This window comes from Poecile atricapillus, chromosome 25 (assembly GCF_030490865.1).
Source record: "Poecile atricapillus isolate bPoeAtr1 chromosome 25, bPoeAtr1.hap1, whole genome shotgun sequence".
NCBI lineage: Eukaryota > Metazoa > Chordata > Aves > Passeriformes > Paridae > Poecile > Poecile atricapillus.
The window spans coordinates 3,479,181-3,499,745 of record NC_081273.1 but is presented as its reverse complement, the minus strand read 5'-3'; the positions used below and the strand labels follow the sequence as shown (position 1 = coordinate 3,499,745).

Below are 20,565 nucleotides of genomic sequence, written 5' to 3'. Positions count from 1 at the left end.
GTATGTCAGAATTAAAGCAGCCTTTTCAGATCACCATTCAAAACCTTAATTGAAATCAGACTTTCTGAAGTGTATTCATTCTCCATTTCTCAAAGGAACTGGAGAAAGCTGTTACAAAACACTTAGGGGTGATGCAGGGGGTGGAATTGCCAGCCATAAAGGAATAGTATTTCCACTCAAGTCAGAAAATACATGTATTCCTGAAATGCTCATGTCTGTTGGTACTAATGTGGTGGCAACACTTGTTGAAAAGCAGGTAATTTATTCTTCCCAAGAAAGGATGGTAATTGATGTGGGATATAACGCTTGTAGCTCCATGAATTCCAGGGTAATTAAATCTCTTGCTCCAGTGCACAAAGAACTGATACATTTTGCTGTGTAAAGCACAGCACCTTTGAGTGGCACCATTCTGAAGGCAAGGATCTGTTTCTCTGCAGCATCAGGTTGAAAGCTGAAAGCAGAATGTCACATGAAGTGTCCTGATGCAGCATGGCAAACTGCCTCTAATTTGTTGATAGCATGAAATCACCATGCAAGTTGGCTTTTGTGGGATATTCCTCCTTTAAACCTCTCCTTTTCTTTTCCTCTTGTGTGGAAAAGCTTTTCTTCCTAACCTTTCGGCCCCTGCCGGGATCTGCACTCTCAGTTCTTGCTGTTCACCTCCCCTGAACTGCTGACAGCTGAATTCTGTGCTGGCTTCACATCCTTTGTTCCACTCTGCTCCTCACATGGGATCTCCCTCCCTATCTGCAGGAGCCAGGCTCCAATCTCCCCCCATTGAAAGCTCCCTTTTTCAAACACACTCTGCTGATAAATTTCCTTAATCTGCTCCTTCAGATAGAAAAGTCCTCCAGGCCACTCAAGGTATTGTGTATTCCCTGTTTAGTTGCAGGGCTCCTCGTGCCAGAGGATGCCTGGGTTTGTCTCTGATACCCAGCTGAGCACACACTTGGCACTTGGCAAAACAAATTAAGAAAAGGCTGGAATGAAAAAAGACTGTCTGGAGCTCCAGAGGATGCTGGAATCCAGGGCTCTCCGAGGCAGTCAAGGTGCATTAGCAAAGCTGTCTGGCACATGCCTATGCTTGGCTTATGCCTGTGCTAATTTTGCACTCCTCTGAAGACCAAACAGCTCTTTTTTTTTTAGAAAATAAATAAATCTCAGGCAGGGATAGTCAGAACATGCTCAGTGCTCAAGGGCAGAGATAAGAAGGGTGGGGATAACCTGAAAAGTGAGGTGTGCACTGCAGAATTCCCTCTGCCCACCCGCATCAAGCATTCCCTTGCCTTGGGAGTTCTCAGATGTTTAGAACTTGGGATTTTTGGTTGTTTCATTATTTGTTTGGCTTTTTTTTCCCTTCCCCCCTTTTCTACACCAGAAAAATCAATGTCAGAGTGTCATTATTTGGTTGCCTTCACAAGACTGGACTATTTTAGTAGCAAAATCTTGCAGTGGAAAGGTTCTGTGCTCTTTCTGTGCAGCTGCTCTTGGGAGGAGGGTGGGACTGCACTTAGTTGTCCATTAAGAAAACCCAGATCAAAGTCCCTTTGCTTCCCTTTGATAAAAATGTATTTTTAAGCTACTTTTGCTTAGTTCCCTGTGACTAATCCTATTTTTTAATGGCAACAGGATGGATGTCCATGTGGATCTCTAAGTAACAGATCTCCAAATTTGGCATATCTTTGGGAAATCTGACTTAATGCTGGGAGAAATTTAACAAACAGCAATAAATAGAAACCTTAAAAGCCATGGTAAAATGCTTGAGGTCCTTATGGCCAGTTAATAGCCCAGTGATTCAAAATGTGAGAAATAATTGATCTATGTATTCAGTTGTGTGTGTCATTTAATAACTTACTGCCTTGATGATGTATGTTTTTTCCCTGCCAACATGCAGAAATAAGTATGAATATGGCTGTGCAGAGTGAAACTGGAGCCCTGACATCCAGGGAAGAGAGATGTGTTCTGGTTTCCTTGTAGACTCTGGGGTGGTTCTTTGCAGCTGCCGTTCTGCAGCCTTGAGGAATTAATAAATGGAGTCATTTCCCCTCTGTAACACACAGCAGTTCATACATTAATGCTTCATGCTGTGTGGAGCTCTGAGGCAAAATTCCCAGGAGGTTTTGGCTGTTCTGAGCTCTGCAGAACCTCCCCTGGCTCAGTGTTGGCTCCATTTCTGCTGTGCCCAGGTAGCTCTTCCTGCAGCTACCAGGGTTACCTGAGCCATGGGCTTTTCTTCAGCTCATCTGATGAGTTCTCAGACTCTGAAGGTAGCCTGACATCTTCTGTGTAGACAGATAAAAAGGTCAGAAATTACAGATTCACCTTTTTTGTTTGTTTTATTTTTTTATTTTTATTTTTCCCCCGTGTGTCTCAAGTAATTTGTTCATCATTTTCTTATGTTAAATATGTAATATAATCTTGATGCATTAAGATGTGCTTTCAAATGAGAGAAGTGAAGAAATTTGGTTTGTTTTTCTTTCTGGCTTATGCCTCGTTCTGGGTCATTTTAATTGTGCTTCGTTCAGTCCTTCTGAAAGTTTTGGGGAACTATTTTTGTTTTTGCACTGAGTTTGTGCTGCTTTAGGGTGGGGAGGCTCCTGGCACAGGGTGCCCAGAGAAGCTGTGGCTGCCCCTGGATCCCCTGGGAGTTTCCAAGGGCAGGTTGGAGCAAACTGGGACAGTGGAAGGTGGAACAAGATCATCTTTAAGGTCCCTTCCACCCAAATCATCCTGGGATTGTGTGGCTCCAACTGCTGCTGTGGGTAATTACTTCTTCCTGGGGGTAATTCCTTTTTATCCTCATTTTGGATAGGAAAAGAAGTCATGGCCATGCTGAGAGTGAGAGCTGGAGACGAGAAAACCAGCGTGAGGAAATCTGCTCTGCAGGTAGGATGGGGTTTGCATCCTTCCCTGCTCTCAGTCATTACCCAAAATTGTTAAATAATTAATTAGGCCACAGCTTTGCTGCAAACTCTCTCACTTTGCCCACTTGTAGCTTCCTGCTCTCCCTGCAGAGCACCTTAAAGGCATTAAAGATCTTGTTTACTAGCTCCTGATAAGTAAATAATGCAGGCATAATGATGGAAATTTCTCTAGTACCCTTGCTGGCATTCTGTTATTCCGTCATTTGCAAGGAGAGGCTCTTGTCAAATGTCAATAGGCATTTCAATTAAGAGACTTCCTCATAAACTGAAGCATATTAGCTGCTTAGTTTGTTTTGACCTTGTTAGCAAAGGGATTAGGTTATATCCAGCCTCTTTTTGAGCTCTGTGTTGCTTTCCTTGCTGCTCATTTCTTTAATGAAGTCATTAGCTTTTAAAGAGAGATGCTTCAATGGAAATTTCCTTGTTTTAAAAAAGAGGTGTCTGCTGCTGACTGCCTTCCTCTGTTAGTCCTCTTCACCCAGCTCTTCCCCCTCAATTCACACTGATTTGAGCTTCCCAGTTAGGGCTTTGCAATTCATGTTTTAATGCTTTCTGATTAAGAATAAAAATAAATCCCTCTTCCTTATTGCCAAGTAAAAGCCATGGCTCATAAAGAGGCACGTTACTTCCAAGGGGAAATTGGGACATTCTCCCTCTCCAGCTGCTGTTCCAGAGCAGGAATGACTGGGATGATGTTTTCAGTTTCATTTTACATCTCTGGTTGTGCCCAGCACTCATGAATCGTTAATGTGCCGCTTCGCTCCGGGTGCGATAAATCTCTGGCTGACGTTGGCGGGGGGTAAATGATATTTTTGCTTCTCCACTCGGTGCCCCTGGCACGGATTCCCAACGGAGCTGTGCTGCTGTTTGCCTGGCAGGTGTTACTGAGCATCCTGAGGCACGGGGTGATGCCCTGCACGGCCGAGGACGTGGGCGTGCTGCAGGAGCGCTGCCGGGACCCGGCGCTGTCGGTGCGGAAGCAGGCGCTGCACTCCATCACCGAGCTGCTCCTGGTGAGCCTCAGGCCCTGCAGGGCCCACCTGCACCACAGCATAGACAAAATTAACAGAATTAAGTGGGTGTTCATGAAAGGCCTTCAAACAGCTACGCCTTGGGCAGTCAAAGCCTGCCAGAAGCTGCACCCAAGCCAGACAGTGGTCGTGAGTTTTTCACACAATTATAAGTTTGGTCCATTTACATATCAGGGGTTAATTCTCCAATTACAGCTGCAGGTAATGAAGTCATACACCCCCAGTTTGCTCATCCCCCAAATTGACTTTTGTTTATACTTTTTGGGGCCTGAGGCAGTGAGGTGTTGTTGAGTTCCAGGCCCTGAGGATTTGTTTTGTCTGAGAACAGTAGCTGCCACTGCGTGGAGTTTAGAGTTACACACTAGGGCAGTACACGATTTGAAAAATACAAAATCTAAAATCCTAAGGCATCGAGGGGAACAGGAGTTCTGCCACATCCAGGAGGGTGGAGAGCAGGAGGGATCTCACCAATCAGTTATTCACTCTGGGAGTTGCATTTTGTGACTGCTCTAATTCTTTTCATTACCTTTTGACTCGGAAGTCATGACTCACTCTGATACCTACTTGTGATTTATGTAGAGTGCTTCCAACTGTTGGAAACACTGATTTTTCTGGCTGTTGATTTATGTGTCATGAAGAAAATGTTTATGTTGCTGGCCTTCTCAAGTTAAAAAAAACCCTGAATCACTTTCAGATGTAATGTGTGGATGATAGCAATGCTATATTTTTCTTTCTTTTCTATTTATTCACAAAGGGTTCGTAACTCAGGCTTGGAGCACAGGGTTTATATTAAGCAAAGCTCTTTTTTTTAGTGCTAAATCATCTGCTGTACAGCCTTATTGCAAACCTGTTATAATTCTTTAGAGTCTCAAAACAAAGTGTTGCAGTACTTTAGCAGAAACACCAGGTATTTATCATAGAGATGATTAAAGACCTTGTGATGCTGAGTTTCCCTGTCCCACCTGCTACCACACTGCTGAGTTTGATTAAAATTCAAGTTTCAAAGTTTATAGCTGAACCTTGGAGGCCTTTGCTGGTCTTACCCTGTGCATTTGGGATCCCCTAATGATTTAAAAATGTGTTTTTCTCAGTCTCAGCACAGCAATGTCCTGGTGCAGAAGGCCTGGTTGAACGGAGTGGTGCCCGTGGTGATGGATGCAGAAAGCTCTGTCCAAGAAAAGGCTTTGGATTGCCTCGATCAGCTCTTGCTGCAACACATAAAACATTACAATAACTCCAGGAATGGTGATGGGAGGCAGGAGCTGGCGTGGGATCTGCTCTCCCTGTTGTCTTCAGAATGCCAGGAGCTGAGGTAAGTGCATTTTTCCCTTTCCTGCCTGTGTTAACATTCGGTGATAAAACCCACAGGGTTTTTTTTTCACTTTTAATCCCATTAGAAGACACAACTTTCCCCTTACAGAAGGAAATTACCTATTGACTGGAGGACTAAGATAAGAGTTTGTGTTCTCATTCTCTGTGTGGCCATGGACTGTGAGGTACTGTCACACTGAGGAACGGTGAAGCAGTACAACACAGACTCTCTTCTGGGTTGCAAAAGAGAGCCAGTTTTATTATTCCAGATCTTCTTTTATAGACAGGTCTGAGAAGGACCAGCTCTCATTGGTCACTAAACCAACACATCACAATTAGAACAGCACCCCTTGACTGTTTCTTACAAGTAAACAACAAGGATCCAAACAACACCTGCAAAGGTGGTTTTCCTTCTCCAAGCACTGTTTGGATTCCTCCTTATGATGTCCTGGGCCACACTTCTCAGGCCAGTCTGAGAAAGTTCTGTGACTTGCTTTCACACAGGCTCTGTGCTCCCTGCCTGCTTTCAGCATCCATAAGGTACCACAGCTCACACTGTTAAAATGCACGTGCTGTCTGCTGTGCAAGCACAAGAAACCAAATTTTTCTCAGGGATTTCTTTACAGCTGCTTCAATTCCCTGCTTGAAACCCTCAGTATCATTGTGGAGATGTTCTCCCAGGACAGAGCTGTTGAGCATGGGCCCGAAGAGTTCAGCTTTGCTTTGTGTCAGGTGTTTTCACTTGCTGCTCCTGTTACCTGTGCTCTCTCCCTGGGCTGAAATGCTCATTGTTACTTCCCGTGCTGGATGCACTGATAGCACATGAATATTTAAGTCAAACGGAGGAGTTCCTCTGACAGAAGTGAGAGAGGATATATAAAGCAAGAACATCACCTTGTATTAATTCTTATGTACAATATGTTACTTGTCTTGTGACAAATCGAATTATCCTGCCTGCCACAGAACGCCGTGGGAAGGAGAGGGAGAAATGGGATGACACACAGCATGACAAGGACACAACACTGATTAAAGACAGCTGTATGTTTATTAGTCAACAGGGCATAATAGCTCAGAAATAGCAGATGAGGCACTGGTGGTGCTGCTGTGCCAGTGTGGGGAGCTGTCACTGTTCTAATTTGGGCCATTTTGTAACAGGGTTTGCACATTCCTGGCACCTTCTTCCTCCTGACCCTGCAGGACCTTGCAGCTTGAGAAATCTCACAGCTCTACCAAATTGGGGTCATGCAGAAAAACGAGCAGGCTGTGATGCTTGTGATGCCTGACATGATTCTGCTGTCCCTTTATCCCTGGGAGTCCTCAAGGCCAGGCTGGCTGGGGCTCTGAGCACCCCAGTCTAGGGGAAGGTGTCCTTACCCATGGCAGGGGGTGGAATGAGATGATCTTCAAGGTCCCTCCCAATTTGGGCCGTTCTATGACTCTGGGTGTTAAATAACAACTGCTGGAAAGTCTTGGTTACAAATTGCTGCAATTATAATTTCCTGATGTGTCATGGGGCCAGTTGGACCTTCTGTCTTACTGCCCTGGATCACAGCATCCATGTAGTGAAAACATGTGGAAATGTGGGAATTCTCAGTGTGAATTGTGGGAATACCAGGCAATAGCAGCTTTGTTGTGTTGCCCAGTGAATGTTGGATTTTCCTATTTTGTTTATTCCTCTCTAAACTTTCCTTTCTTCCCTGCAGCCGTTACCTGAGCAAAGCCTTCCTTATGTGGTCCAAGCAGCAGAAGTTCACCTCCACTTTCATCAATAATGTCATGTCTCACGTGGAGACAGAACATTCCAGGGCAGCCTGGATGCTGCTTGCCAAGGTGGCAGGTTCTTCCCCCAAGCTGAATTACTCCAAGATCATTGAAACCTGGGACAGTGTCAGCAGGTCAGTGAGTGTGCTTTGAACTCCATCCTGCCAGGGAGCCCTCAGTGCCCTTGCACAGATTGCCTTTTAGCTGCTTCCATCCCAGTTTTTTCTTCAAACTCTGACTTCTGCAGCTGGAAATCCAGCAAAGGCCTCGAGATCCGTGCGGTAACCAGCTCTTTCCTCAAGCTCTCTGAGTTTTCACTGGCTTTGACAGGTCTGCCTTAAAAATACATGTCCCAGGTGAGAGGATTGTGATTTGTTGGCGTGCCTCAGAGTTCACTGTTGGTTTTCCAGGCAGCAGAACATGAGCAGTGACACCGTGGGACACGTCCTGTGTGTCATCGGGCACGTGGCAAAGCACCTCCCCATGAGCAGCTCTGAGAGGCTGAAGGGTGAGTGGCCCTGGCCACCTGCAGAGGTTTTGTGCTTCCATAAACACTTGAAAAGCTTAGAAAAAGCTGTTTTTATGTGTGATCTCATCCCCAGAGAACATCCAGAGCTGGCTGAAGGAGTCTCAGTGTCCCCTGGAGGTGATCAGCCCAGCTGTGGAGACCCTGCAGAAGCTCTGCCAGGCCTCTGCAGCTGCGCCAGAGGAGGCACTGGTGAGACTTAAAATACACCTCTTCCAACAGCCTGTTCCCCACTCAGGGGGTGTCTGCTGCTGTCTCCAGGCTGTGGGATGATGAGTTCTAAAAAAGGGGCTCGAGCCTGCTCTGCTCAGCTCTGACTCTGCTGCACTTGAGCTGGAGAACATCCCGTGGCTGAGCCTGGGCTTGTAAGAAATCTGCCTTTGAATGTATTCCCCCACACACCTCTGAAACACCTTCCATTTGCCTTCTGTTCAGGCTTACAGAATTCCTAAAGGAAATTTCCTAAAGGAAACCTGTTGCTGTGCTTGGGCCAGTTTGAAGCCACAGATTTATGCTGTAATCTCTGAGTATTCTCCATCAGAGCTGCTGGAAATACACGTATTTCCTAGACTCCTTCCTGGAGACCAAACAGGGAGTTAATAACTTGCTCATAACTTCTTTCTGCCTCCATTTGTTTTATGCCATGGCTCTGTTCTGCTCCCACAGTGGGAAGTTAGGCCATATTTTGTTGGTAAAATAAAGATCTCAGCCTGGACACAATTGCAGAGAAGCTAAAATGGATGCAGGTCTCTGTCCCTAATGATTTCTCTTCGTGTCTGTTTTATATTTCTCTTTCAGTAAAGATGACAGGTATTTTGTAATCATCCCAATCAAGTTTAGTAAATAATGGGCAAAACTGAACCCTCTGTGCCTCAGGAGCCAGGTGGGGGTGGTGGTTTCTGGGTTTTTAAAGGGCAGTCAGAAAATCCTCACCTGTAGGTACAGCCACCACAGAGTGTTGGCTTAAAATGAAATGCAGATGTTCCTGTAGTTGGTCACTTCATCAAATCTAACAGCTAGCATTTAAATACTTATTTGGTTATTAAAATAACCACATTTAGATGGTGGAAAGCCAGAAATGATGCTTTATATTCACCACAGTGTAGTAGATAATCAGCTTTTCCTGGGTTTCCCCTCCACTCTTTGGAATTCACATCATGTTTTCTCTGTTAATGGAGCTGCTTTTTTCAAGCAACATCTAAAAATTCCCACAGACACCTCCAATGTGTTGGGTGCACATGAAACAGTCGCCCAAATCCTTTTTGTTTAAGTCTGTGTGATTTCTATAATGAAGTAAACTTGGGCCTGTAGATCATTAAAAGCCAAATTTTCCAAGGTGTTTTGACACTTGCACACATCCTTTGATGTGCAGGGAGAATTTTAAACCTCTAAGGCACTGTCAGATTGATTTTAATGGGATCCAGATTATTAAAAGCATCTAAAGACTTTGATATTAGGGATTCATGTGTGGACAGATATTACAGCTACCTTTTGTTTAATTAATAAAGTCTTGAATTAATTTTGTTTAATTACGGAACAGGAGCTCTTCAACCAGGTGTTTGGAGATTTGGTATCCACCTGTGAGAGCTACATCTCCAATATAGTCCTCAGAGAGGATGGAGCAGGGCAGCTGCAGGAAGATCTCTTGGTAAGTTTGGGGATTATTATTTTAAATAATCCCCTTCACGGATTATTGCAAGGGTGGAGGTGGTGCTTGGAGCTGGTGTTCCTCAAAATCCACACCAAGAACTGGGAAAATGGGGATGTGCATGGCTTGTGTGTGTGGTGAATTCTTGTATTTAAGGGCCTGGGAGCCCACAGCAGTTTGAGACACCAGCAGTTGCTTTAAGGATATGGCACCCCATGTATTTTTAATATATGACGTGGTTTTTTTTCCCTTGCTTTTCCACTGAAACTTCTCATTTGAGCTGTTTGGGAGAGAGGTCTGTAAAAGGCATGGAATGCTTTGAGGAGTATTTCAGTCTCATTAGATGTGGGGGGTGTTGGAGCATATTAAACACACCCACCCAGGATTTCTGTTCCAAAGCCTCCCCTTCTGTTCTCCAGCCACTGCCTTGAAAGGACTGAGGGAATTTTTTAGTTGCTTTTGGAGAAGAACCGACTCCTGCTGGCTTAATTTGCAGCTCAGTCACTGCCTTTTGACAGCAGTGCTGCTTTCTCTCTGCAGGTGAGACACCTCTTCCTCCTGGGCGAGGCTGCCCAGCTGTGCCCAGCCAAGGTGGACAAACGCATCTTCCTCTTGGTTCAGTCCATCCTGGCCTCTTCTGGCAGCGAGGACCAACGTGAGCCACTCTCCTTCTGCTTTTAGCTTTGCATTTGCAGGCACCACTGTGTGCCAGGCCGTGTTTCCATCCCTGACCTGCTCTTTTCCAGCTTCCAGAGATGGTGAGGACATCTCCAGTTCCCAGCCGCTGTCCCAGTTCCGAGGCTCAGCCATGCCTCCCGTGGTCAGGGCTCACGCACTCATCACTTTAGGTAAGTGCCACCCTGCCCTAAAAACGGGCCTTTGTGTATCTCAGCCTTTCTGGTGGAGGAGTTCTGCCCAGAATCCTGGGGAAAAGCTTCAGGGGGACCTCGTCACTCTGCAGCTCCCTGACAGGAGGGAGGAACCAGGTCACCAGGGACAGGACAAGAGGAAACAGCCTCCAGCTGTGCCAGGGGAGGTTCAGGTTGGACATGAGGAAGAATTTCTCCATGGAAAGGGTTGTTAAACATTGGAAGGGGCTGCTCAGGGAGCTTTGGAGTCCCCATCCCTTGAAGTATCCAAGGAAGGCCTGGATGTGGCACTAAGAGCTCTGAGCTGGGTGACAAAGTAGGGATCAGTCACAGGTTGGACTCAGAGATCCCAGAGGTCTTTTCCAACCTAAATAATTCCATGTAAAGCTCTGGCAGTTGTGACAGAGAGCCCCAGTGCTCTGCTGGCATTAGCCCAGCTCAGAGCTTTTAGCAATGCAAATATCCATGGAAACAAGTTGGGCAAACCATCAGAACCCTGCCAGCTCTGCTTCTCCAGGCAGTTAATGCATTAATAGTGATCAATAATCAGCACTGTCCCCCAGAGCTGTGCTGTCCTTGTACTCAGAGCTGGGTGCTCAAGGATCATCTCACTTGCAGTAAGATGCTCCAGAGAGGGTGAAGAAAACTTGGTGCTTTTGATGTAGCTTAGAGCAGAATGACTGCACTTAAATATTTTTTCTCCTCAACGTGAGTGAAATGCTGCTTTCAGAGAAGCCTGACCAGCTGCATTCCCAGGATTCTGAGGAATACCAAGTGAAAATCCTGGGGTTTAATACTTCCATGGTTAGGAACAAGTTTCTTTTGCAGATAGGCAGCATTATTCTTCCCTTAATTGCTTTGGAAAGTTTAATACTTTTGTGTAGAGCTTGGGAACAGGGAGAAGTGATGTTAGAACTATGGCAGGCTATTTTATTTTAGGTTGGTTCAGTGATGCTCTCAGAGGTGGGTGTCTCCCTGCTATGCCTATGACAGCTGGGGCTGTTCTTTTTAGCTGCTTTGAATAATACCCTGTACACAGAAATAGTTTGCTGTGAAGGAGGGAATTTGGCATAGAGACCCACTCTATAGGTCTAAGGGGAATTTGGAAGAACTTGAAGTACCATCTCTCTGAGAGATCGTGCAGATTGCTCATCAAGTTCCAGCATGAGTTTCTTGTTTATTCCCTTGTTTACTTCCTGATTCCTTCCCTGGCTCGTTTTGAAGGCAGCAGGCTGGGCTGGGCTGGGCTGGGAAGGAGAATTTACTCCCAACTCTGCAACTCTGGTGATGCCTTGGAGAGGCTCCCTAGAACTGAGGCTAGAGAGAGCTGAGAGAATGAAGTGGGGATTTACTAAAGGCCTTTAAACCCTGGGCAGTCAAAGCCCCCCAGAGGCTGCCCCCAGGCTGGACAATGGGCACCAGTTTTTCAGACAGATCTAAGTTTGATCTATTTGCTTATCAGGGGTTAATTGTGCAATTACAGCTCCAGGTAATGAAGTCATATTGATGCCTTCAGTTTTAGCTTTCACATTTTCCAGGCTCTGCACTGGTACCTGACTCTGAACTCCACACAAAGTGTCAGCAAGTTCTCCTCACAGCTCAGGCACACACAACAATCCTTCCCCAGCCCCACAGCCAAGGGCAGCGCTGCAGCTCCAGCCCCAAAAAGCACAAGCAGCAGGGAATTGAGGAGAGCAACCTGGGAGGATGGGACTGCATCACCTGCAGCTGCAATTGCACAATTCACCCCGAGATGGAAATGGACCAAAACTGATCCAAGTGTGAAACTCCTGAGCCGGGGCCCATCCTGAGTGGAGCCAGGGCCAGGCTCTTGCAGTGCCCAAGGTGATCCTTGGAAGGGCTTTTAATAAATCCCTGCTTTATTCCTTTAACTCTGGCCAGCCCCTGCTCCAGGAGCCTCTCCAGGCATCAATATTCCCCCAGTTTGCTCCCCCCCAATCCATTTTTATTTATACTTTCCTGGGCCTGAGGCTGTTGGGTGTCCCTGGCTCACAGTCCCAGAGAGGAATTGTTTTGTGTGACCAAAACGTGAAGCTCTGACTGCTCTTTACACGGAGCTCAGAGCTCCTAACGCAGCACAAGGTCTGCAAACCCCAAAAGCTCCAATCTCAAGGCACCACTGTTGTTCCCCAGGGAAGCTGTGCCTGCAGCACGAGGAGCTGGCCAAGAAGAGCATCCCGGCGCTGGCGCGGGAGCTGGAGGTGTCGCGGGACACGGCCGTGCGCAACAACGCGGTGATCGTGCTGTGCGACCTGTGCGTGCGCTACACCTCGCTGGGGGACAGATACATCCCCAACATCTCCCTGTGCCTGCGGGACCCACAGCCCTTGATCCGCAAGCAGACCCTGATCCTGCTCACCAACCTGCTGCAGGTGGGGCTGGGCTCCTCTCTGCTGGCTGTAATTAATCCTGAGTGAAGGCTGGTTAAATCTGGCTTTAGTTACTCTGCTTTTTCTGCGCTCACATCAACAACACCCGGCTGGGTTGGATAATGAGGTTATTTTTAGTCAATGGTTGCCCCTCTTCTCATCTTGGTTTCTTTGAACTCCCTCCAGTTTCACTCCTCTGTCAGTGGCTGTAACAAGCACCAGGATGCCTTTTTTTCTCCTGCTGTCTCTGCTGATTGTTCTGAAGGTGTGAATGTTGAGAGGCTCGAGATGTTTACCCTCCCAATATTCACAGAGGGCGGCTTTGGGGTGCATTTGGCTCTGAAAAGTGTTGAAGAACACACCTGCCATGGGGTGGGAGAGCAGATTTTTCATTTTTCCACTTTATTTTTCATACCTGGGGTAAACCTTGATGTGTTGCTATTTATGCTGCTTAGAGCATCCCCCAAGATACTTGGGGTTGTTTTGGGGTTTATTTTATGTGCCTCTGGCTGAGTTTTTACAGCTTGTTCATTTGCCTGACTGCAGTTTGGAGGTTCACACTAAGTTTTCCTGGTTCAGGTTGTTAATTTCTGCTGATTTCACAGGAGGAGTTTGTGAAATGGAAGGACGGTCTCTTCTTTTGGTTTGTCAGTGTCTTGGTGGATCCAAACCCAGAAATTGCCAGGTAAAAATCTCAGCTGTGAAATGATGGAGTTGAAGGTCAGAGATGTCTCAAAACCTGTCTCATTGTGAAAAGAAATTCCAGTGATAAAGCAGATTATCCCTCTAAACTCTGTCCTTCCTTTAGGGTCTGCAGTGGTGGCAAAGAGGTGATGAAGCTCTCTCCAGGTCATTTGAAAATCCCAAAGTTTGTCCTTGACTGTCATCAAAATGTGCAGCCCTGCTCTGTTTAGGACTCAGTTATCCAGAGGGAAAAAAGGGATTTTGGAGAGAGACCCTTATGAAATCTTCCTTGTGATTTTCTAACAGGTTCTGTCTCGAGTGCTGGGCTTATTTTAGGACTAGGATGAAATATTTTCTTGGAGTTTCCTTTTTCTTGTATTGCATGCCTTGCCTTTTCAGCCTTCTGCCACATCTTGTAGTTGTCAGAGGAATGACCTGTCAAATGATATGTCAGAGGAGTTATGCACTCTGATTTTAAGTGCATGTTTATGAAGTTTTTGGAGGTTTCAAGGTGTCCAGCTGCTGTGTTACAAGAAATGAGTGGGGCAGGTTTGGGAGGTCATGTAGAAATTAGGGCTACAAAGGAGGATTGGACACCTTGCTGCTCGTTTCTGCCTGGAAAAATCTGAGATGGATATTTCCAGAACCATCAACCTTTTGTCAATCACCATTCACATTTCCTTTTCTCTTCAGTGTGTTTTTAATATCTAAAAAAGTCTTTCCAGTAGATGGTGACATTGCAGCATCGTGTTCCTCCCATTTCTTTGGGAGCCTTTTCTTTTGCATCTGCATTTAGAGACTGCATCCAAACAAAACCACATCCTTCAAGCCTGGGGTTGCCTTGCAGCTCTTGCAGGACCTTTGGGGATTAACTTTTTGCTGGGTGCTGTGTCTCTGCCATGGTGGAACTCGGGTTATTTAAATAATTAAAATGCTGTGCCTGGATTCAAGTTCAGATTTATTTCTGACTCAGTTTGCTTTAATGGCCATAAAAATGAGTAGAGCTGTGGATGCTGGAAATGTCTGTCCATCTGAGAAAAGAATGGAAGTCAGTGATCTGGGCAAGAATTAAATGTGGTATTAAGGGAGACTTGGCAGAGGAAAACCATCCTCCTGCCTTGAGAGCCCTACACAGCTTCAGGAGTGGCTTTTGGAATTTATCCAGTGATCATTTCTTTCTTCTCCTCCTCTCCAGGTTTGCAGAGTACTGCCTGGTGCATCTCTTGCTGAAGAAGAACCCCATGATGTTCTCCCAGCACTTCATCGAGTGCATCTTCCATTTCAACAGCTACGAGAAGCATCAGAAGTACAACAGGTTCCCCCAGAGCCAGAGGTCAGTTGAGCACATTCCTGTCTAATTTTTGCTAAATTATGGGCTGTCTGGCCATGCAGCTCTCAGTGACAGCACAGCATTTGTGTCACTTGATAATTATCCATGCAACAGAGTGAAAAGAGCCGGGGGAAGCAGTGCTGGGCTGTGTGCTGCCTTCCCTGTGACACTGCTGTGTGTAATTTGTGGGACTGTGTGCTGTCCTAACAGGTTTATGGGTTTTAAAAGTGACATGCAAATACCCCTGGCTGATTTAAGGTCTCATTATTCCTGGGAGCTGGCATAATGTGATTTGGGCCTCTGTAAAATGTCGTGCTCTGCCACAGGGCGAAGCAGCTCTTCTCTCTGAAGGGGAAGGATAACAAGGAGAAGAGGATGAGGATCTACACCTTCCTGCTGGACCATTTCACGGATGAGCAGAGGTTCAACATCACCACCAAGATCAGCCACAACATCCTAGGTAAGGCTCTTTAAAAATCTGGCAAACAAAAAACAAACAAATCACGATCCAGGCGTTTTATCTTCCTGGCTTCCCCATTGCTGCTGCTTCTGGAAAAACAAATATTTTCTTGCCTGTGTATTCCAGCTTGCTTTGTGGATGAGGTCCTTCCTCTGGACCTGGAAGGCAGTGAGCTGCTCTCAGATACATTTGCAGTCCTCAGCTGCAAAGAAATCAAGCTCTCAAGTATGAGATCCAGGCCTGAGGAACACATTGAGCCTGATGAAGATGAGATGGCCGTGGCCGATGCCGTCATGCAGGTGGCCCAGAAAAAGCTCATCTCACAGGTGAGGGGCACGTGGTCTGCTGTGGGAAGAGGGCTGGGCAGCTCTGTGTTCTGTAAAAACAAAATATGAGGGCAGAATTTGTGAGGGATGCTTGTTCTGGAGCTGGAGGGATCAGAAATGCGTTTCCCCAGGAGCCAGGGGAGCTGTGCTGAGCTGGATTTGTTCCCTACCCCTCTCCTTGGTGAAGCATTTGAGCGGAACAATGATTTTCCTGCACCTCTGGGCAATTTGCCTTCACTGTGAGAACCGAGTGACTTAGTGATGCATCTGAAAAGGCTCCACTTAGGTTAAAAGCCTCTGTGCATGTGTGTGGTGTAAGAGCAGCCTTAATTACAGAGATTCCCTGGCTGTGGAGGGATGACTCCTCTCGCTGGGGCTGCCTTCACTGCCTCGCGTGACTGTTCATGCCTTGTTCACAAAAAGGTTCAAAAGAAGAATTTCATCGAGAACGTCATCCCAATAATCACATCACTCAAGTCCTTGATGGAGCAGAAGAGGATCCCAGCTCTGAAGGACCTGATGAACTGCCTGCGGGTAAGGGGAAGTGTTTTCTTGGTGTTTTGATCCTCTCTGGAGTTAATGTGCTGCGTGTGCAACCACTGCCAGAACCAAGAGCCTTCTTAGGAGGGAAGAATTCAGAAAATAAGATGTTGTGACACTGCCACTGTGTTAAATAACGTGGGAGGTGGAGGGACTGGTGAGAAGGCTCTCGGTGTGGAACGTGGGCAGGAAGAAAGCTCAAACGCTGGAAAGCTTTTCCATGTTCTGAAGAACAAATTGGAGTTGAAACTCCTCAGTCTGTTAAAAACACCTCTGCTCTACCAACTGGTGTTTCCTTTAGCTCCCAAGCAGCTGTGATCTGAATGGGGATGTGAATCAGTAGCTGGGGGAGATTTCTGAAAGGGTCCAAACATTCCTTGTTGCTGCAGGAAATGATGCAAGATTACCGAAACGAAATCAAAGACTTCTTTGCTGTGGACAAGCAGCTGGCAGCCGAGCTGGAGTATGACATGAGGAAATATGAGGAGCAGCTGGCCAGGGAGAAGGAGTCAGAGCAAGAGCAGCTCTCAGCAGCCCATGGGGAGGAGGTTGGTGCCATTAACTCCGTACCTGTCTCCTCTGCTCAAATTCGTGTGCTCACAACACCCAGGGACCCTGTCCCAGCACTTGGAGCAGGATGGTTATGAAGGGTTTTCCTGCCTCTTTGTACCTCCTGACAGAAGCTTTGGTTTCAGAGTCATTTAATAGGCTTAGAACATCAACAACCAAAGCCAAGAGGAGCAGCAAATGATTAATGGAGAAATAATTCAATTTAAAGAGAAAACCAAGTCTAATTTGGCGCTGGCTGGCCTTAAATATTGTATTCTTTCTGTTCCCAGAATGATTAACTGGTAACAAAGAGTTCACTTTGTCTGACTTCAAATGTCTACAAAGTAGAAATTCAAACCCATCCTAGTCATGGAGGTACTCTTAGATTCAGTGTAAAGAAATAAATATATGCCTGAGTCAGTTGTCCTGAGCTATTTTAGGTCCCTACCTTAAGATGAGATGAATTCTGGCCTGGAAGTTCATTTTTCTGCAGACTTTAGAAGAGCACTTATAGACAGACCTCTAAATTCAGACATTTGTGTCCCTGTTCACTTCTTGGTAAAACTTTGGCCAATAAATTGTTTCTCCCCAGCACCCTTTACCTCCATCACACAAAGGGCAGCCCTGAAACACTCAGGTCCAAGCACCTTGCAGGGATTTCTGCTCTCGTATCCATTGGCAGACACGACCTTTTCTCCTGTTTTCTGCAGCAATCTGCCTCTTTGGAGAGAGCTGCTGGCCAGAATAATGACAATGCTCAGTCTTCTGTGGGTGGGAGGCTGTCCACACCTGGCTCCATCTCTCCCTCTGGCCCTCCTGAGTTTGCCACACCTCGTGCTGATGCTCTGAAGCAGCCACCAGTGCATCGCAGGTATGGGCTTCTCCTGGCTACCTGGTATTTTATATTTCTATTTATTATACATTTATATTTCTTTTTATGATGTATTTCTATTTATTTATATTGCTTTCCTGATCCATTCTTTTGAGAGGGCTTTGAAAGTCACTGGTGTTGCAGCATAATCTCGTTATTTGGTGTTTAAGATGACGAATTGGGAGGGGACAGATCTTCCCTCATGCATCTCATCAGGGCTTTAGAGGGAAATCCCAGTTCCTGTCCTGTTTCTGGCCCTAGGGCAGCATCCCTGAGCACTCTGGCCATCCTGAACTCTGCCAAGAAGGCATCAGAAGAATGGAGCAAGCAGCGCAGCAAGAGTGTGGGGAGGAGTTTATCAGCTGCTGGCAGCCAGCAAGGTGGGAACTGCTCTGGCTCTGCTTTACACGGATCCACAAAGAGTCTGGAGTGCATTTCAAATCTTAATTACTCCCTTGCTGTTTCCAGGGTCCTTCCAAAGCCTGAACCAACAGTCCAGTGGAGAAAACGTGGCTGTGGCGGGGCGAGCAATCAGCACCCCAGAGCGTGAGTAGGAACTGAGAGCTACGGGTTATTTATTGATCCAAGTGCTTGTGGTGAAGAGGAACCCTCCTGGAAGTGAGGGTGTGCATGGGAAAGCACAGTCCAGCATCTCCATGTGCATCTCACAGGGCCAGTGCAGGAGGGAATTTATTTTGGGATGCTGAGGTAACAGTGCCCTTTCTTCCTTCCTTGACTCTGGGGTGCTGAAGAGGAAGGTTGTGGTTCCTTTCCAGCCTGCCCTGCCCAAAGGTGCAAGGCTGAGCGTTTCCTTGGCTCTGGAAGCCCAGCTGAGCAATGTTAGACTGACCTGCAGAGCCCTGCTGCACAGGGAAATCCTCAAGTTTGGGTCCTTCCTGCTCTAAGTTGTGTGAGCAGGGTCTGGGGTGAGCTGCAAGCTGCTCCTAGAGCAGGCACAGGGCTGTGACAGCTGCAGGAGAGCACAGGGATCTGCTCAGAGGGATTAACAACCTGCACAGTCACTGAGTGTGTGTATTCCACGCTCAGAAGGAATGATGGGGTTTGCTCACTGATGTAGAAATGCACAGAGAGGAATCTCCAACACACAAACTGTGAGTCTGTGTCCACTGCAGCTGAACCTTCCAGGGTTCTGTTGGAATGCTCTCTGACAGCCCTGCAAGCATGAGAGGCACTAAAACCCCAATGGGACTGAGTTCCAGCAGGAGATCCCCTTCCTTTCCATCCCTGTGCTGCAGAACTCCTTTAGATCATCTCTGTTGTGCTGTGAGGTGCAGAGAATTGGGAGAGAGCTCCAGGTGTGAGTGTGTGGCAGCTCAGCTCTCCTTAGGTTTGGGGGAGCTTTGGGAAGGGGCTGGCATCCCCAGGGAGCTGTGGCAGTGCCACTCACAGCCCTGCCCTGCTCACACACAGGAGAGCCAGGCTCTGCAAATCCCTGGGAGCCCTGAGCAGGCACTGGTGTGCAGCCACTGGAAAATCTGATCCTGCCCTTCCCCATGTGCTGGGATGCACTTGTCTGCCTCAATGTTTCTCTCTGCCTGAGCAACAAGCAAAAAATATGTGGGGTTTCGTGCAAAAAGTGTTTTTAGAGAGCAGGATTCTTTGAGCGCCGTGGTCTCCTGGAAGCTCACACGGCTGTTGCTCTTAAAGCACCATATGGTGAAAAAGGAGGAAAAATGTTAATCTGCAGTGGTACTAGAGCTGAATTCCTGCTTTGCTTCGAGGCAGCATGTGTCCTTCAGCAGGGAGACAAACTGTACAGAGCAGGATCATCACTTCAGTCAGCGTGTGTTGAGCCATCTGTATGGTGGCACAGGCTGATAGACAACCAGAATAAAACATTTTATTCCTCTGGTGTATCATTCTGAGACTACTGGAGACGCAGTTCTTTGTAAACAGGTTTGTACTTGAGAAGTTGGGAGCAGCTGTCCCCTCTTTCTGCCTTGTTCAGCTGTTCTGGTTGTGTTCTCTCTTCCCTTCTGTCTTTGGGGCTCCTCAGCTCCTGCTTGGTGCTTTGGGAACAGCTTCAGTGCATCTGGGAGAGTGGGGATTGTACAGAAACACATGTTGTGGAGATACCACCTTCCCATACTGCATGGGAAGCCCTACTTCCCCATTTTTTTCCCCATTTTTTCCCCCATTTCATCTGTACTATATCTTTACCATTTCTTTCCCTTCCTTCCCCATAAATGTCTCCATACCAAAGTAATTCAAAGTAATTTCTTCAGGCACAGAGTCACTGGCACAGGTCAGTCCTGAGAGATGCAGGGCAGAGCTAAGGCAGATGGATCAAGTTTGATTTCTGCTCTAAGCTTCAGTGATTCCCTTCCAGGACAGGGCAGAAGTTAAAGAGCAAACCCAGTTCAGCTGTGAAGAAAAGTCCTTTGAGCTGAGTTTCCAACTCCTGCCCTATAAAGCACTTCCTACCTTAATTCCTTGTGAAAGGTTCTGGGAAACATGAGCATAAAACAGAGCGTTGAGTTAAGTAAAATCTGAATATTGTGACATTTCTCCTGAGATAAATGACAGGAAAGAGACAGCTGACAACCAGGGCCTATTCAGGCAAGCTAAATTCTACCTAGCTCCTCTGTCAAGTGATTCCTCTTGTCTGGCTGCAGGCAGCTCCTCACAGAGCAGCTCTCCAGGGCCTTTGGCAGTTTTCAGGGGCCCCAAATTGTGCCTTGAGTAAGCAGAGCAGCTGCTCTGGGTGGAACGTGGTGCTGGGAGAGATGCTAGAGCTTCAGTGGAAGGGGTGGCTGTCCCTGCCAGGCAGGACAGGGAGCAGCAGGACCGAGGTCCCACACTGATTTCCTCCAGCCAGGGAGGCTGTGAGGCTGGAATTTGGAGGTGATGTGCCCATCAGACTCAGCACAGGGGTTTGAGGCTGGATGGGAGACACTGAGGTCTGGGAAAGAGAGATAGATATGTGTGTTTGCAATTAACTGGATTTAGTTACTCTGTGACACTTGGGTACTGCACAGCAGCATGCCTTGCCCTCTGGCTGTGTCACAGGCTGCTAATATCTGATTTTTTTTGTTATTTCCAGAGACCATTCATGACTTGACTTTTGGTGCTGGGGTCAGTTACATCAGCTCAACGCACACGCCCGATTCAGCTCCAGGCAAGTCTCTGTGATTCTTAGCTGAGGGGAGGGGAAGCTAAAAAAACAAAACAACCCCAAATGACCAAATCTGTGGCATTTTGTAAATGATGAAAATGTATGTACTGTTTGCAGCAAAGAAGGGTGCTGAGGATGAGCTCGGGGATATCATCTGTTTGACACTGCCAGAGAAACTGTAAGTTCAGCACGGGTCTGGAACAGCCACT

General features: G+C 46.8%; 2 protein-coding genes across 4 annotated transcripts in view; one reads left to right on the top strand and one right to left on the bottom strand.

Annotated features, from left to right (window-relative positions):
• The window catches only part of ACAD8 (acyl-CoA dehydrogenase family member 8), a 134,408-nt gene that overhangs the window by 31,553 nt on the left and 82,290 nt on the right, over positions 1-20,565 (bottom strand). The gene's annotated exons all lie outside the window — the stretch shown is intronic.
• The window catches only part of NCAPD3 (non-SMC condensin II complex subunit D3), a 31,793-nt gene that overhangs the window by 7,714 nt on the left and 3,514 nt on the right, over positions 1-20,565 (top strand). For 2 of the 3 annotated variants that reach the window (XM_058857245.1, XM_058857246.1), the window contains 20 exons: positions 2,813-2,886; positions 3,803-3,937; positions 5,047-5,267; positions 6,970-7,161; positions 7,438-7,535; positions 7,630-7,745; positions 9,094-9,201; positions 9,742-9,856; positions 9,948-10,049; positions 12,225-12,463; positions 13,066-13,145; positions 14,340-14,477; positions 14,801-14,934; positions 15,061-15,260; positions 15,684-15,794; positions 16,190-16,348; positions 17,060-17,220; positions 17,482-17,600; positions 17,689-17,766; positions 20,285-20,434. In XM_058857245.1, the coding sequence (XP_058713228.1) occupies positions 2,813-2,886; positions 3,803-3,937; positions 5,047-5,267; positions 6,970-7,161; positions 7,438-7,535; positions 7,630-7,745; positions 9,094-9,201; positions 9,742-9,856; positions 9,948-10,049; positions 12,225-12,463; positions 13,066-13,145; positions 14,340-14,477; positions 14,801-14,934; positions 15,061-15,260; positions 15,684-15,794; positions 16,190-16,348; positions 17,060-17,220; positions 17,482-17,600; positions 17,689-17,766; positions 20,285-20,373 (2,669 nt within the window). In that variant the 3' untranslated portion in view covers positions 20,374-20,434. Of the gene's footprint in view, positions 1-2,812; positions 2,887-3,802; positions 3,938-5,046; positions 5,268-6,969; positions 7,162-7,437; positions 7,536-7,629; positions 7,746-9,093; positions 9,202-9,741; positions 9,857-9,947; positions 10,050-12,224; positions 12,464-13,065; positions 13,146-14,339; positions 14,478-14,800; positions 14,935-15,060; positions 15,261-15,683; positions 15,795-16,189; positions 16,349-17,059; positions 17,221-17,481; positions 17,601-17,688; positions 17,767-20,284; positions 20,435-20,473; positions 20,535-20,565 lie in introns of those variants that run through there. The other variant, XM_058857247.1, reaches the window with a different exon arrangement.